Source organism: Salmo trutta, chromosome 5, assembly GCF_901001165.1.
Source record: "Salmo trutta chromosome 5, fSalTru1.1, whole genome shotgun sequence".
Taxonomy (NCBI): domain Eukaryota; kingdom Metazoa; phylum Chordata; class Actinopteri; order Salmoniformes; family Salmonidae; genus Salmo; species Salmo trutta.
Window position 1 is genome coordinate 40,885,990 of NC_042961.1, and position 18,167 is coordinate 40,904,156.

An 18,167-nucleotide genomic window follows, 5' to 3' on the forward strand; every position below is an offset into this window, starting at 1 on the left:
GAGGGCTGGTAATTGAATGTGAGTTGTGAAGTATCACGGAGAATCCCTATGGAAAACTGTGGTACAGAAGAAGTGCATTTTTTTATCTAACATCATGCGGCCTTCCACCAGGAATAATTCTCTGTGTGTTTAAACATAACTTGTTTTAAGGCCTTTTAAAATAAAGGGTGAGTTTTAAGCCAACCTAATGAAATGGCCTCTTACATATCTTTCACACATTTAGATACACATACAGGCATACGTCTGTAGAGACGGCATCGATGTTTATCATTAGCATGTAGGAGAGAGAAGGAAGGACATAATTCAGTTTTCGCCATTCAACATTCAGCCTTTTCATATCCTTTCCTGTCAGAGATAGTTTATTTGACAGATGACTATGTGTACATAACATGGTAATACAATAATTACTATGTAATATGTACCCATTATAAACATATAGCTTATTTGACAGACAGATGACAGTATATGTATGAGACAGATTCTTTTAGGATGTGTGTAACGGCTCTCGTTGGTGGTAGAAGTAGACCAAGGCGCAGCGTGGTAAGTGTTCATGATTCGTTTATTCAAGAAACGCTAAAACAAAATAACTACAGCAACAAAACGAAAGCGAACAGTTCTGTCAGGCACAGACACTAAACAGAAAACAAGAACTCACAAAAACCCAAAAGGAAAATGACAACTTATATATGATCCCCAATCAGAGACAACGATAGACAGCTGCCTCTGATTGGGAACCACACTCGGCCAAAAACAAAGAAATAGAAAACATAGACTTTCCCACCCGAGTCACACCCTGACCTAACCAAACATAGAGAATAATAAGGATCTCTAAGGTCAGGGCGTGACAATGTGTGTGGGTGACTGAGTGTCTGTGTATGTGTGTTTCATTTACTTTCTATTAAATAATCTCGAGTCTCCACCCGGCCGGATTTCTGATTTCCATTTTGAGAGGGAAGTGAAAGGTGGGCAGAGATTTGATTTGATGAAGATGTGCTGAAGCAGAGCTTGCGTGTATTTGCATAATCATCTCAAATAAATAGTACGGCGCCTAACTCCATTGGTATCCTATAAGCGTATTAGGATGTAGTTAATTTTCCCTTTTGTAATGAGTATCAACATAATCTACAAGGTCATAATCAACGTTGGCAGAACTTTCATGATCAACATCATCAAATAGTTTCTCTCCGGCTCACTCCTATAAATATGTATTATTATGCAATTATATATCTTACTATCCCCCTCTCTTATGCCTTTCTACCTCCCAAGCAGTGCTCTGTGAATAAGTGATAGGCAAGCCGCTTGAGTGCTGCGATTGAGCAGTGTTTTAAATTCTTCCACTGACCTGTGGTAGACCACAATTTACTGTGGTACTACTCAGAGCAGTGGCCATTTTCCCTCCCTCCCTCCTCCCTGCTTCTCCTCGCCTGCTGGCTGCCAGAGTTTTGTTGAAAACGGAGGGAGAGGAAAGGCACTTTTCTGGTGTGCGAGTGCGTGCACGTGTGTGTGCGCGTGCACGTGAGTGTGCTCCGTGTCTGTTAGAGACACCAGCAGAAACCATGTGTGTGTTGTGTGTCTGTTAAAGCAGGTAACAAAATAAAGACCTGAAATCAATGACTCCCATTAGGGGATATAAGCAGGTACATTGAGGATAGCTGTGGGTTAAGGTTTAGCAGAGGACAAACACTTTGTTCAAAATGGTCTCCTTTGTTGTGCTGGTCTTTGTCACATCGATCTCCACCGGAGCGAATCGCGGTTGGCGAGTGGTTGACGAAAGCAGAGTTTCATAAAGCGTTTCACAATGAGTTCAGGGTTACCTTGAGTCATTGATTTTGCAGTGTAGTTCAGCCATAACAAAATGGCCGCCTTCCCCTGTGTTTTGGTTTGTGTGGGAGAGTGTGTTGACCACCAGTGGATAGCAGCACATTATCCAGTTTGTTGCCCTATACTGCTGACTACTACAGCGCAGTGAGGCGAGCAGAGGGGAGGAGAGGGCAGTTGATTTAGGAGACAACAACAGTGGCCAAATCCCCCATCAGTCATAATTCCCCAGCTTCCGATAGGCTGGGCTCTTCCCTCTGACAAGGCTGCCCAGTAAAAATGTCCCCCTGACGGACGGGCGTTGTCGCGGGGACGCACTTGTTTTAACAGGCGCGTGTCCCCCTCTCCATCACCCAGCTGACAGACCTCTCACAGAGGAGAGAGGGAGGGAGAGAGGGAGAAATAAAGAGCAGCCGAGAGAGAAAGGCGGTGAGACAGAGAGAGAGAGAGAGAGAGGAAGAGAGCGCCATAAATAGATACAGAGCGAGATATAGCAAGGGAGAGAAAGCAGGCATGGAACTGTGTAATGACGCCTGTCAGTTTTACTCTATCCAATCTCGGAGAGTGTCACAGTTAAACAGAGGCTTCCATTCAGTGCAGTTGAAAAGCTCTCAAGGTCTGGCTGTTAGCAGTTAGGCCTGACAAACATCTCTCAATAGGAGCGTGAATGTGGAGGCACAGCCTGTACTATTTGAGACTGTTGTGGAGGTATTGTGTGGAAACGTGAGTGAGAACTAGGAATTTTGTCCCGAGCTGTTGGATCAGGGAGTTGAAGGCAGGAGAGAGGCTATTGGAGAGTGTAGGCGTGTCACGTTGCTGTGTGTGTGTGTGTGTTCACAAACTACAAGGAGAGAGAGACACACACACACACACACACAGTGTGTGTATAAAGAGCTTTGATGCATGTCAGCCAGACTGCCCACAGGAGCAGCGTTTATGGCCCATGGAGATTGCTCTCTCCTGGGCTTAGCTGCCCGAGAGAGCCTGTAGCTATGGTGCCCTTCCCCGGGATACTGCTTCACTGATGCCCCACTTAGTACCATGCCTGGGTGGAAGAACCATGAGGGCCAGGGAGGCTGTATGGCTAGTCATTGTAAAAGAGAGTGGATTTGGAGCAGATGAGACACTCCTACTTGGCATGCCTGCGTTCGCTCTTTCTCTCTCTCTCCTCTACCTTTCTCTATCTCTCTTCTACCTCTTTCTCTTTCTGCCTCCTCTCTCTCTTTCTCGCTCTGCCTCATCTCCCGCCCCCTCCCTCCATTTCATCCTCTCCCTCACCTCTCTTGACTAGGCTGGAGGGCACTGGATATACAGAGCACCCAGGTGATTTCATTGTGTAGGGCACTCAGAACTGGGCTGCCAATAAAGGACAAATCCACTGAGGTATGTCTGTGTGAGCTCGTGTGCGTGCGTGTATGTAGAACAATGGCGGAATGACGCCCAGGTGTGTGAGCGAGGGAAGAGGGTTGAGTACTGCCACAAAGCAGAATGTCGGCGTGACAGAAATGCTGTCCTTTTTGTTGTGGTTCTATTGTACTGTGTGGAGGCCGATGAAAATGGCATCAACAACACCGATGAAAATGGCATCAGAGATTTCCGAGAGAGAACCAGAAAGTGCACGTCACCAGTTAAAGTAGCCTAATGAACAGAGCGAGATGAACCTTCCAACGCATCATTCCAAACTACATTTCTAAATTCACCTGCAGGTATAGTCAAATATTTTTGCTCAATTTGAATCCCTACACATGGCGTTGTCACACACTCACTCACAAGCACAATATGAGACACAATAATAATAATAATACAACCGATAATTTGGTTTCATCAGTTAACACTCCAAGCGGCGACAACATTCATTTACTGCAGTCCGTTTGTTGTGGCACTCTGCTGAGTCGAATTGCAATGTAATTTACAATCAAAGATTCCCTGCCTGCTCCTATACAATACTTCCATTGACGTCCTCCAGTCTTGGCCCTCTACTGCACAGCTTCTGCCAGCCATTCATCCTGTGTGTGTGTGTGTGTGTGTGTGTGTGTGTGTGTGTGTGTGTGTGTGTGTGTGTGTGTGTGTGTGTGTGTGTGTCAGCATCAACGTCCATTCAATTTGTGTCAATTAGAGGCAGTTAGCGCCAGCCAGACAAATACTCTCTTCTTGTGATGGCTGGAGGAAAATCAACAATGTTGCCAATAAACCAGATAGCTGGAGGGAGAGGTTCATAATAGACCTTTTAATGAGACTTAATGTTTGTTTCTGTGTTAGGGAGGCAATTTGAGGGGACAGTGTCTAAGGAGTATCTTTGGATTTCACAGTAGCCTTGGTCTAAGGGACAGCTGCTTGACAAAAGCAGTCTATTTTAGGGAAATGTGCCAAGAAAATGATATAATTGTCACGCCCTGACCATAGAGAGCCTTTTATTCACTATGCTGGTTAGGTCGGGGTGTGACTAGGGTGGGTAATCTAGGTTGCTTTATTTCTATGTTGTCCTGGTATGGTTCCCAGTCAGAGGCAGCCGTTTATCGTTGTCTCTGATTGGGGATCATATTTAGGCAGCCATTTCCCCACTGTGTTTTGTGGGATCTTGTTTTGGTTTTGTGTAGTTGCATGTGAGCACTCCAGAACGTCACGTTTCGTTTGTTCGTTTATTGTTTTGTATTTGCTGAAGTTTCATTTTATAATAAAGATGTGGAACGCTACGTACGCTGCGCCTTGGTCCAGTTCTTACGACGATCGTGACAATAATATAGAGTATTATCATTGTGAATTGAGATGATACTGTAAGTGAGTTGATTGACTGCAGGTCAAGTGAACTGAGGTTAGTCAGTGCTATAGTTTAGTTGATTAGTATCCCCATTAGCTGCTGCACTTGCACTCTTCCTGGGGTCCACATAAAACATACAAATACATGACTAAGTACAGAACAGTAATAGAAAAGAACAACATAAGATCTAAAACTGTACCATAGAAACGCATAAAAACTTAAGAGGAAAAACAAAAAGGAAATGGATGAACTCATTCAACAAAGATCAGATGTAATATATTATAATAATAAAGCAAACTCGATGGAAAATGGGGAAAAATTCACCAAATTATTTTTAATCTTCAACATAGAAATGCTACCAAAAACAATTTACTGACACTTGTTACAAATGATGGCGTCACCTATGATTCACCAAATTATATTTTTAAAGAGGAAGCAAAGTACTTTAAGCATATGTTTTTGTTTCAGTCTCCTCCATCTCCTCTAACCGAAGCTAATTGCATGTTTTTTTTCTATTAATAATGTAAAATTAACAGCCAGGTGAAATTAGGTGAAATTACAGAGGAGGAACTTCTTGATACAATTAAAGCCTTTAAGTCTGGGAAAACTCCAGGGTTGGATGGCATACCAGTTGAGGTATACCAAACCTTTTTTGATATACTGAGAGGACCATTATTAGCATGTTTTAACCACTCCTATGTAAACTCAACAATGTCTGATTTCATTATTACTGAAATGGGATACAAGTGGGAAATATAAAGATCCAGTCCATTTAAAAAATTGGAGGCCCCTTACACTTCAGTGTTGTGATGCAAAAATTCTAGCATTGTATAGCACATAGAATTAAAAAGGTATTGTTGGACATTTCATTCTAATCAGACAGGTTTTTTACATGGACGATACACTGGACATAATATAAGGCAAGTACTGGAAACAATAAAACACGATGAAAAATCTGGGAAACCAGGCCTGCTATTCATAGCGGACTTGAAAAGATTTTTGATAAAGTACGACTGGAGTTTATATATAAATGCCTGGAACATTTCAATTTTGGAGAATCTCTTATAAAATGTGTTAAAATCATGTATAGTAACCCTAGGTGTAAAATAGTAAATAATGGCTACTTCTTAGCAAGTTTTAAACTGTCAAGAGGAGTAAAACAAGGTTGTCCACTATCAGCATATCTATTTATGATGGCCATCGAAAAGTTAGCTATTAAAATTAGATCCAACAATAATATCAAAGGAATAGAAATACAGGGCTTAAAAACAAAGGTGTCATTGTATGCTGATGATTCATGTTTTCTTTAAATCCACAACTTGGATCCCTCCACAGCCTCAGAGGATCTAGATATTTTCTCTAACCTCTCTGGATTACAACCAAGTGATATTACGTGTTGGATTGCAAAAGAAATAGTACCTTTACTTTACCATGTAGTTTACTAGTAAAATGGTCTGATGGTGATGTGGATATACGCGGTATACATATCCCAAAAATAAATAAATGATCTCACTCCAATACATTTTTATAGAAAGTTGACAAAAATAGATAAGATCTTGCTACCATGGAAAGGTGAATACCTTTCTATTTGTGGAAAATCACCATGACTAACTCTTTAGTCATATCTCAGTTTACCTATTTGCTTATGGTTTTGCCTACACCTAGAGAACAGTTATTTTTTTATTATATGAGAAAAAAATATTCAATTTCATTTAGAACGGCAAGCCAGACAAAATTAAACGGGCATATTTATATAATAAATATGAATTCGAAGGGCAGAAATTATGAAATATTAAAACATTAGACCTCTCACTAAAGGCTTCAGTCATACAAAAGTTATGCTTAAATCCAAACTGGTTCTCTAGAAAATTAGTAAGAATGTCTCACCCTACATTATGTTCAAGAAAGGCATTTTCCCCTTTATTCAGATTACAACCTCTCACTTTCAGTTATTTGAAAAGGAAATCATCTCCCAAATCTCAATATTTGTTTAAAACAAGCCATAGACAGTTGGTTGCAATTTCAATTTAATCCACCAGAAAAGACAGAACAAATAATACAACAAATATTGTGGTTAAACTCAAATATAGTAATTGATAAAAAAAACATTATTTTCTGAAAAAATGTTTAACAAAGGTATAATCTTTGTAAATTATATACGACTGGTGGAGTTGTCATACATGCAGCTAACTAAAACATATGCAAATGTCCGCTCTACCCAAAATTACAACCAGCTAATTGCGGCAATACCGCAAAAATGGAAGAGGAAAGTATACCAGTTTCATTAAAGGACCTAAAAAATTGACAGCCGTTCCATATAGATTTACAAAATGACATACCGATTCCATGGCACATGGTTTATGAATTGATACGCAAAATGATGCCGGATTTAAAACTTTGACATTTTCCATTAAAATTATTATACAGAATTCTTGCAACCAACAGAATGTTATTTATATGGGGGATACAACCTTCCCAGCTCTGCAGATTTTGCTGTGAAAAGGCAGAATCATTAGATAATTTGTTTTGGTATTGTCCATATGTAACTTGTTTTGGTCATAGGTCCAGGAATTGTTGAAGAATTTCAATAATTACCTGGAGCTAACCCTGCAGATAGCACTACTCAGCGATCTGAAAAGTCATAGTCAATCGATCAATAATATAATAATACTTTTAGCAAAAAATATATTTTTAATTTACAATCTGTATAAAGAATGAGAATAGAAAGGTTCAGAACCTTTGTGAAACATCACAGCACATTTGAAAAATATATGGCAAATGGAAATCCAATATGAATTCATAGGGCTCGGCGTCCCGTCAGCGGGACACCTGCCGACAACTTCCGGTGAAATTGGAGGGGGCGCAATTCAAATAAATAATCATAAAAATTATGGATATTAAACATCTAGGTACATACAAGTGTCTTATTTTTCAACCAGCACAGGCTTCGTAAAATCACAAATAGCGATTAAATATTCACTTACTTTTTGAAAATCCTCCTCTGATTTGCAATCCCAAGGGTCCCAGCTACAACATGCATGGTCGTTTTGTTAGATAAAATCATTCTTTATATCCCAAAAGGTCTGTTTAGTTGGCGCCATCGATTTGAGTAATCCACTCGTTCAACATGCAGAAAAAGGAATCCAAAAAGCTACTGCTAAACTTTGTTAAAACAAGTCCAAATACATTTCTAACTGATTTCCAACTCTGTCTCCTTGTACCAAAACTCAAAATTCTTCCTTGTTTGGGAAGAAACAAGCCTAAAACCTTGAACAAAGACTGTTGACATCTAGTGGAAGCCATAGGAATTGCAATCTGGGAGCTGAAATTGCATAGGACCCATAGCTCTCCATTGAAAGAGCATGGGCTCTCAAAAAAAACATTTTCCGGGTTGGTTTGCTTTGGAGCTTTGGCTACCATATCAATTGTGTTATAATCTCATACATTATTTTAACATTTCTACAAACCTCAAAGTGTTTTCTATCCAATGGTACCAACTATATGCATATCCTGGCTTCTGGGCCTGAGTAACAGGCAGTTTACTTTGGCCACATCAGTCAGACAGGAAGTGGAGAAAAATAGACCCTAGCCTGAAGGAGCATGGGAGTGGTTGAATGGAGCTGAAGGTTGGGACTAATAACAACAAGATAACTAATGTAAAACATACTGTGTCCGTAAAACGTATATAGTTTAAGAACTTTTTTGAAAGAGTACAGTTTGCAAGATATGGCAAATATAAATCAAATCGGATGGACATCATAAATATATGGGAGAGGATGAGGGTAGAGGAAGGGCAAGAGTTAAAAACAAACTAATAAAACTATTGTAATATAGTATTAGTATGTATAAGCTGGAAGTATAGTATGTATAAGCTGGAAATACAGGCCTAAGCATTGTTGTTCACTAGTTTGCTCCAATTCGGGGAGGGGTGGTAGAGTTGGAGGGTAATAAAGGAAATATATATTTTTAAAGATATTTATGTATGTATTTATATGTGTATGTATGTATGTATATGTGTGTATATGTATATATATTTGCAGACAATTACACTGATGGAAGCTACAATCTAGCTGCAATATTAAAGCTGATCTACCCCTAAAAAAATATATTATATTACATTCAAAACAAAATAAGACACCAAGAGACAACAAAAAGACTATTTACACAATATATATATCCAGAGTAGTGAGCGCATACATTTTCATACTTTTTTCTTACTGGTCCCCTGTGGGAATCCAACCTACAATCCTGGTGCTGCAAGCATATACTGTACATATTTATATTGTTATATACAGTACAGTTAAATTAGATATTTAGAATGAGCGGAGGTGCTGTGATACAATGTTTTTTCAATCTGTTTTTAAAAGACTATAGAAGAGTTGTGTAGACAAGTGTTTGACTACAGTACAAGCTTATTTAAAATATGAAGTCACTAGTGTACCAGACACAGGTGTTACTGAGCTTGCTCTTAGTGGCCCTCCAGGGGCCCTATCCCAGCAGCCCTCTTTCTGTCTGTCTGCTCAGATGCAGCACAGCCCTACCCAGGGGTCCCTGAGAAGTTGTTATGGTAACCGCAGATGCACAGTGGAAGTAGCCCCGGCCGTATCTGAAAGGCTGTAATTGGTCCCCTCTGGTGGACCTCTAGACCCCATGTGCATCCCAAATGGCACCCTTCTCACCATTATAGTGCACTATTTTTGAACATAGCCTAATAGGCCCTGGTCAAAAGTAGTGCACTAAATAAGGAATAGGGTGCCATTTGGAACGCATCCCTGTGCACTAGAACATTCATCACTGCCTGGGCTGGGGAGGAGAATCAAAACACTAACCACAACTCTGTTTCCTTATAAAACACTAAAAGAAGAAATGGAGCACAAAACATTCTCAGAGTATCTCACGGAGGACCCATAATGGAGCACAGAACTCTCTTACTATCTCTCACGAAGGGATACATAGCCTAAAACCCTTACTCAAGCAAATATGACCTAAAACACTGGCCACAAAATGTCTTACTATGTTTCTAAGAGGAGTCGAAATACATTACAGAACGCTCACACAAGTCCAAAATAAGTGCTCCTAACAGGCAAGAGGAAGGTCGACCCAAGAGAGGTGACATTCTGAGGGCACGGTGAGAGCCAGAGAGAGGGGGAGCGAGAGGGAGAACGAGATCACTAATTACCACAGACCAATTACCAACCCAATGAAGGGACCCAGAGAGGAACGCAGCTGGAGTGGGACACACAATACCCCACAGACCTGTGTGTGTGTGCGCACGTGCTCGATCTTCTAAACCAGACAAAAACAGCTTTTTTTACATCGTTGATACAAATAAAGGTTATTTCTCCTCATCCCGAATGCGTTAAAGTCAGTCCCTTACTCTTGAAAATGTCTGCTAACTTTTCAAAAACCGCTTTGCCCTTTTTGGAGTAAGTCAGCGATAAAAATGCATATTTGAGAAGCGATTCTTCTTCTCTTCAATTTGAGGGCATCATTCAGTTATGCAGCTAATGAATCCACAGTATTGATTAGAATGCCTTACAGCCTTGACTGAGATGCATTAAGTGTCAAGCACACATTAGTTTTAGGAAGAGAACTGCGAACCATAATTGACTTATTCAATTACTCTGACACTATTTGACCTAGTGGGCTTATTGCTTCTCTCAAAACCAAAGATTCATTTTCGGGGCACTTTTATGAATGTCGTCCACAGAGTTTTGCTGAATTTAGACAAACAAAGGCGGCATGATGGCCCTGTATTTACTTTGCTCGGGTTGCCCTTTTAGCCAATGGTTCCTTTGGAAATATATACCCACAATGTATTTTTTTTCATTTCAATGTGACTTCCTGGTTTAGATAAAGGCTGAATGAAGAAATGATAAGAAATGCCAGGAGCAAAATAGTTGTTTTATTCTTATTGTACTTACATCAAAGGAGTTTTGATGTACTGATTCTTCATAATTTAGTTTGGCATTCTCACCAACGCCTTTTGCAATATCTTTTGAGCAGAAAAACGTACTTTTTAAACATAAAAATAAGAAATGGATAAAGAGAAAATGCATAAATAATATTTTAAAAAATACAATGGCTTTACTTTAGATAGTTATTGAAGATTGACAGTATTTAATTGGTCTATCTTCAATAACGGTCAATCTCTGGCTTGAAAAATCATAAACCCTCACCTCCCAAAGACAGTGTTATGTGAATTTAAGAGCTCAGAAAGGAATATTGAAAGGGATACTGTGTCTGCATCAAACATCAATCCCAATCCTGTGTACAGTACCCTTTCTCAGTCCCCTTAACTCAATGCCGTGAATCAGATCAGTGGAGACATGTTACATGCACTCTATTCCATAACTATGAGCATTTTTTCAGAGTGGAACTCGATCCCAGGAGTATTCCTCACCACTTATAGCTGGTTCTAAATGTCACTCCTCTGGTCCACTCCATTATGATGACCAGTGTTTACAGGCAGGCTACCTGAATCAACAGCTGTTGTGACATGACAGTCCTCCAATAGGAAGTGCCACTGCCAGCATGTCAATTTCTCAAGTCTTGTAACTGGATAGTGAGAGACTACAGAGAGAGTGCAAGAGAGAGTGCGGGGCAGTGACATCCACAGGGTAGTCTTAAAATCCCTATTTTTAGTTTATTTTCTCCAGTGCAGCTTTATCTATTTCCGACAGATGTTGTTTCTGTCGAACTGTTAAACTACATGTGCTGATTTGCAGTCTGTTTCCTCTGTTTTATTGATTTGGCCTCTCTGGTCTGTCTTAATGGCTTTAGCACAGGAAAGACTCCCAAATGTCTGCAAAGCTTAATTGATTACAAATAATATCAATTCAATTATTTCTCAATCCCCTCCCATTGAGTATTCACTTCATTTTCTCCCCCTATTTTTTGTTTTATTTAGAATTTCATTTGTTTTAATCATTTTTTAAATGTTTTACAATTATTTTTTATACGTAATAGGCCTACTTCTTGATAGCTTGAATATCAATGGCCAATAGCCATTTTCAACATATCAAAACATAGGCATAATTAAAATATACATTTAAAGGGACAATCTGCCGTTGCTACATCCATTTTTGGATTTATACATTAACGATATGTAGGCCTACCCATTTATTCTTGAATAATATAACTTATAAATGCCTCATGAGCTTAGGTCAACTGTTGTACCCTATCATAACCCAAATGTAAGCTTATTTTACATTGTTTGTAAACAAAGTAAATGTAAACAAACACTATATAGCCTTGAAACATGATTAAAACTGTAATTCTGATATCATGGCTGGTCAGTCCTTGCATCCATAGCGCTGTTTATACATTTGAGTGGTTACATTTCTCCAGCCCCATCCCTCAACTTTTTACAGAAACAGGGGCGTGGAAAATGTGTTATTGTTTCAACTGGAGAATCCCCCTTTTGACGAATAAAGACAGGAAAGCAAAAACCTCCACATAGTCATAGACCATTCTATATCTATATGCACACTTGCCTAATCAATCCACAAATATTCTACTGTGTTAAGAACAGGTCGGCGACACAGAATGTGTAGGTCTAAGTTCAACTCTTATTCCAAAATGTCTACTCGCGTGTGATTTTGTATAATAATGTTGGTTGTCTAGCAGTAGGAATGTGCTGTAAAATGCCAGAATGATAAATAAACATTAGCAAACATTTGCTGTAAGGGGAGAAATTGAGTGATGAACAGTTTCAAGTGAGAGTGGCATTGCACCAGTGGGCTGGATTCTATCAAATCAGTCAGAGCTGTTTATTCAATCTTTGTTTACAAACTATTTCCTGCGCACACATACTTTCATTATAAAAACTAAAGTCATGCTTGAGAGGGCATCTACCTGCAATAGGAGTAGAGTAGGCTAGTCGTAGTCTTTATAGTAGCCTAGGGCCAGGCTACACAAAGCCAATCGTTTTTTATATCCCACACAAGCACATAGCGCCTATTAGAAATAGGCGGGAAACGATTCAGTGCGCGGGGCTCCCCTTCAACACCCGATTTGTTGTCAGTGAAATATCAAAATAAGACACAACAGACAGAATAAATACTATTGTCACGAGGTAAGTGTTGAAATTGAATTACAGTGGTGGAAAAATAACCCAATTTTCATACTTGAGTAAAAGTAAAGATACTTTACAAGAAAATGACTCAAGTAAAAGTGAAAGTCACCCAGTAAAATTCTACTTGAGTAAAAGTCTAAAAGTATTTGGTTTTAAATGTACTTAAGTAAAAGTATAAATCATAATGTCTTATATTAAGCAAACCAGACAACACAATTTTTTTTTACGGATAGCCAGGGGCACAGTTTAAAGCATTTGTGTTTAGTGAGTCTGCCAGATCAGAGGCAGTAGGGATGACCAGGGATGTTCTCTTGATAAGTGTGTGAATTAGACCATTTTCCTGTCCTGCTAACCATTCAAAATGTAACGAGTAATTTTGGGTGTCAGGGACAATGTATGGAGTAAAAAGTACATTATTGTCTTTAGGAATGTAGTATAGTAAATGTAAAAGTTGTCAAAAATATAAATAGTAAAGTACAGATACCCCAAAAAACGACTTAAGTAGTACTTAAAAATTATTTTTACTTTTACAGCACTGTTGAATCGTAATAATGGCTGTAGTATATACATGATTGTATTCTAATCAGGTTTTCAAAAGGTTAGCTAGAAGCATAGGTTTAGATTCAGTCACCAAAAACTATGTGCATTTCGTCTTCACGAGGCCGTCTTTATGTGCTCACTCATTTTGATGCAATGCTACCTACACATGTTCTTGAACCTAACTTGAGTGCAGGCGATTGAGCCAACAACAACATTGTTGAGATTTGCTTGATGTTTTTAATTTTGTTTTTGAAGCATTCAATTAGGCTACACTTGCCTCTGTACATTTCTTGCAGTTATATAGCCAAGGATAGCCTACTTTTTCAGCCAGTTGCAAGCACATGAAACACTCAGAATCAGGTGGAATACTATGACCATGTTAGTATGCTGCAGGGCCATGCAGACCTTTCAGGGGGCAGGTGCAAGAAAGAAAAAAAGGCACCTACCCCCATATCTCGAAATTCCTAACATACCAAATGCCTCTGTAGCGAACATTTCTAACTTTTTTATGCAGATGCCTATTTATTTCTGCAACAACACTCATCACAAATTGTAAGCAAGCTATACAGTGTCTCCTAAAGACGTGATTGACATCGGGAAAAGAGGGTGGGCTATCAGCTGATTGGGATTTACCTCTTTGTCTTTCTGCCTCTCTACTGCGCAGACCAGACGGAATATTGATGATTTAGGTTAAATGCTGTACTGTTGATATTTTAAACTAGGTAGCTAGCTACACACACTCAGTCCATATCTCTGACGCCATGTACTGTATGTTTGCATACCAGGCATGGTATGGGGGGGGGGTATTACAAATAGCACATTTTCACAATGATTATTGAACCACTAGTTTCCTCCTCCAGGCTAGTAGCCTGACTTATACCTGGAAAATGTACCTGTATTTTCAGAGATGCATAGCTTTCAGGAAGAAACACCACTAGTCCTTGTATATGGCTGCAGTAATAGCTAGTCAATACCTTTCTCGGGAGGCTTTCTTAAAGTCCACCTCCCTACAAATCATACCCGAGATATTGTGCATTGTGAGTTTGATCGAATGTAGGCCAGTTTTCCTCATGTTGTTACTGTCTTCTCCTCTCCAGGGGAGCTGTACATCGGTGGCGTGGGGAAGAGCATGTACAACAGTCTGCCCAAGCTGATCGCGTCCCGGGACGGGTACCAGGGCTGCCTGGCCTCGGTGGACCTCAACGGGAGACTGCCAGACCTGATCGCAGATGCCCTCCACAGGGTGGGCCAGGTTGAGCGAGGCTGCGACGGTGAGTTGGTGCTCACACACACACATGCACATATTGTACATGCACGAGGATGCACGCAAGCTCACACACATATACGCAAACCACACACATGCACATACATGCACACAGACACACACACAGGCACGCACACACATGCCCACAAACACACATTATGCCTATGTATGCACACACACAAGTGTGAACGCATGCACAAACACATGCAATACATACACACACACACACACACTTGGCGTTCACCAGGGGCAGACTGGGACAAGAATCCGGCCCTGGCATTTTATCCACACCAGCCCACATCACTGCGATCCGCCAACTCGCGTTTGTTTGCATCTTCTCTGCTGTCACTCTGTGTCGTCTTGTTATATGTCTGTCTCTGCTTTATACGTTATAAAAGCCAAGCTAATGACTTAGGCTATATTGCAAATTAGTACTTGGTATATCAGTTCCCCCGAATTAACACCTACCCTACGTGTTAATTACTACTACAGGGCTGCAGACTAACATGTTCCACTGGTGTCACTGGTAAAACTAACTTCCACAGTTGGTGGCACCAGTGACATCATTTGGTCGGACCCAAGAGAGTAATCACATGTAATCACCTTATAAAGTCATTTGTAGTGCTTTATTAAGAACAGTAATAAATAGACTACTTGAGGATATTCAAGAAATATGCTGTTCCATCTAACACGTCCAAGCAATGATGCATGATTCAAGATATTCTTTTTATGTGCAACCTAATCCAGTGATTGTCATGAATTTTGGGTTGACAATTAGACGATAGTTGCTAAATTTGACTGTCTAAATAGGACTCCAGGATTTCCAGATTATTTTTTTATTTTTTTCAATAGAGCTGAATTACATTTGTCTTTGTGTACACTAAATAATATAATAGGCTAATTAATTTGGAGTTCAACACCTGAGGAAGTGGAAACTTAAAACATATTTAACTAGATCGCTAACTCTAAATAAAATACCTGCTGCTAGTAGCCATGTAGTCATGATTCCAACAGCAAATTGAATGTCTTAATAAAACTTGCAGTTGTAGGGTACTACCCATGAAACCTATAGGCCTATGCCCTCTCAATGGCATATGCGCAAAGCCAAAATCAATATCTTGGTTGTAAAATAGTTGCTATTGAGCTGAATATTAAGTTGAGAATTATACATTATACCTACAGAAAGCTGAGACCCTCCTCTCTTTAACAGGGACAAGGGGACAAAGCTTTCAATGCTGTGTTTTTCCCGCAATTACATTTTGTAATGTTACAATGATCAGACTGCATTTTTCTCTCAAGCGCATGGGTGGAGAGGAGAGTGCCTCGCTCATCACAGCAGCAGGCCCCAGCGATATAAACACTTTCATTACAGGAATCATGAGGATAATGCACTTTACTGTTTTATCAAATCATGGTTTTAGCTGACCAAAAAACTGGACATTTTGAGTGCGGTGACCTTTCTACATTTATAGGTACCCTTTCCGATTTTTACGATCCATGATCTTGGCTGTCTAATTAATGACAGAGTTGGAGCAGGTCTCTTTGCTGGTGCCGCATTTTACTTTGAATATGAGTTTGCTTGACCTCAGCTCAGTCTTTCAGAAAACAGGGCTGACCCATCTTGGTAGGGGGGGCCGGCCGTTGCCCACTAATCAGCCAAATGCTCATTATAGATTAGTATAACAAAGAAATTGCACAAAAACAGGCCCATGGGCTGCCTTTTTCGTATATCATTTTTTTATGTAAAAAATATGCAGTACCAGTCAAAAGTTTGGACAAACCTACTCATTCAAGGGTTTTTCTTTATTTTTACTGTTTTCAATATTAGAAAATAATAGTGAAGACATCAAAACTATGAAATAACACATATGGAATCAAGTAGTAACCAAAAAAGTTTTAAACAAATCAAAATATATTTTACATGTTAGATTCTTCAAAGTAGCCACCCTTTGTATTGATGACAGCTCTTGTCATTCTCTCAACCAGCTTCACCTGGAATGCTTTTCCAACAGTCTTGAAGGAGTTCCCACATATGCTGAGCACTTGTTGGCTGCTTTTCCTTCACTCTGCGTTCCAACTCATCCCAAACCATCTCATTTGGGTTGAGGTCGGGTGATCGTGGAGGCCAGGTCATCTGATGCAGCACTCCATCACTCTCCTTCTTGGACAAATAGCCCTTACACAGCCTGGAGGTGTGTTGGGTCATTGTCCTGTTGAAAAACAAATGATAGTCCCACTAAACACAAACCAGATGGGATGGTGTATCGCTGCAGAATGCAGTGGAAGCCATGCCGGTTAAGTGTGCCTTGAATTCTAAATAAATCACTGACAGTGTCACCAGCAAAGCACCCTCACACCTCCTCCTCCATGCTTCACGGTGGGAACCACACATGCAGAGATAATCCCTTCACCTACTCTGCGTCTCACAAAGACACGGCGGTTGGAACCAATAATCTCAAATTTGGACTCATCAGACCAAAGGACAGATTTCCACCGGTCTAATGTCCATTGCGCGTGTTTCTTGTCCCAAACAAGTATCTTCTTATTATTGGTGTCCTTTAGTAGTGGTTTCTTTGCAGCAATTTGACCATGAAGGCTTGATTCATGCAGTCTCCTCTGAACAGTTGACGTTGAGATGTGACTGTTACTTGAACTCTGTGAAGCATTTATTTGGGCTGCAATTTCTGAGGTTGGTAACTCTAATAAACCTACTTTCCTGTGGCGGTCCCCATGAGATCCAGTTTCATCATAGCGCTTGATGGTTTTGTGACTGCACTTAAAGATACTTTCAAAGTTCTTGAAATGTTCCGCATTGACTGACCTTCATGTCTTAAATTAATGATGGACTGTCCTTTCTCTTTGCTTATTTGAGCTGTTCTTGCCATAATATGGATTGGTATTTTACCAAATAAGGCTATCTTCTGTCTACCCCCCCTACCTTCTCACAACACAACTGAGAGAATGCCAAGAGTGTGCGAAGCTGTCATCAAGGCAAAGGGTGGCTACTTTGAAGAATCTCAAATACAAATACACATCCTAGATCTGAATGAAAGAAATAATCTTATTAAATACTTTTTTCTTTACATAGTTGAATGTGCTGACAACAAAATCACACAAAAATAATCAATGGAAATCCAATTTATCAACCCATGGAGGTCTGGATTTGGAGTCACACTCAATATTAAAGTGGAAAACCACACTACAGGCTGATCCAACTTTGATGTAATGTCCTTAAAACAAGTCAAAATGAGGCTCAGTAGTGGGTGTGGCCTCCACGTGCCTGTATGACCTCCCTACAACGCCTGGGCATGCTCCTGATGAGGTGGCGGATGGTCTCCTGAGGGATCTCCTCCCAGACCTGGACTAAAGCATCCGCCAACTCCTGGACAGTCTGTGGTGCAACGTGGCGTTGGTGGATGGAGCAAGACATGATGTCCCAGATGTGCTCAATTGGATTCAAGTCTGGGGAACGGGCGGGCCAGTCCATAGCATCAATGCCTTCCTCTTGGAAGGGACTGCTGACACACTCCAGCCACATGAGGTCTAGCATTGTCTTGCATTAGGAGGAACCCAGGGCCAACCGCACCAGCATATGGTCTCACAAGGGGTCTGAGGATCTCATCTCGGTACCTAATGGCAGTCAGGCTACCTCTGGCGAGCACATGGAGGGCTGTGCGGCCCCCCAAAGAAATGCCACCCCACACCATGAC

At 40.3% G+C, this 18,167-nt stretch overlaps 1 protein-coding gene across 8 annotated transcripts in view; it reads left to right on the forward strand.

The window, feature by feature from the left end:
* nrxn2b (neurexin 2b) overlaps positions 1–18,167 on the forward strand; it is a 943,005-nt gene that overhangs the window by 549,117 nt on the left and 375,721 nt on the right. For all 8 annotated transcript variants that reach the window (XM_029753594.1, XM_029753600.1, XM_029753598.1 and 5 more), the window contains one exon: positions 14,291–14,464. In XM_029753594.1, the coding sequence (XP_029609454.1) occupies positions 14,291–14,464 (174 nt within the window). The remainder of the gene's footprint in view (positions 1–14,290; positions 14,465–18,167) is intronic.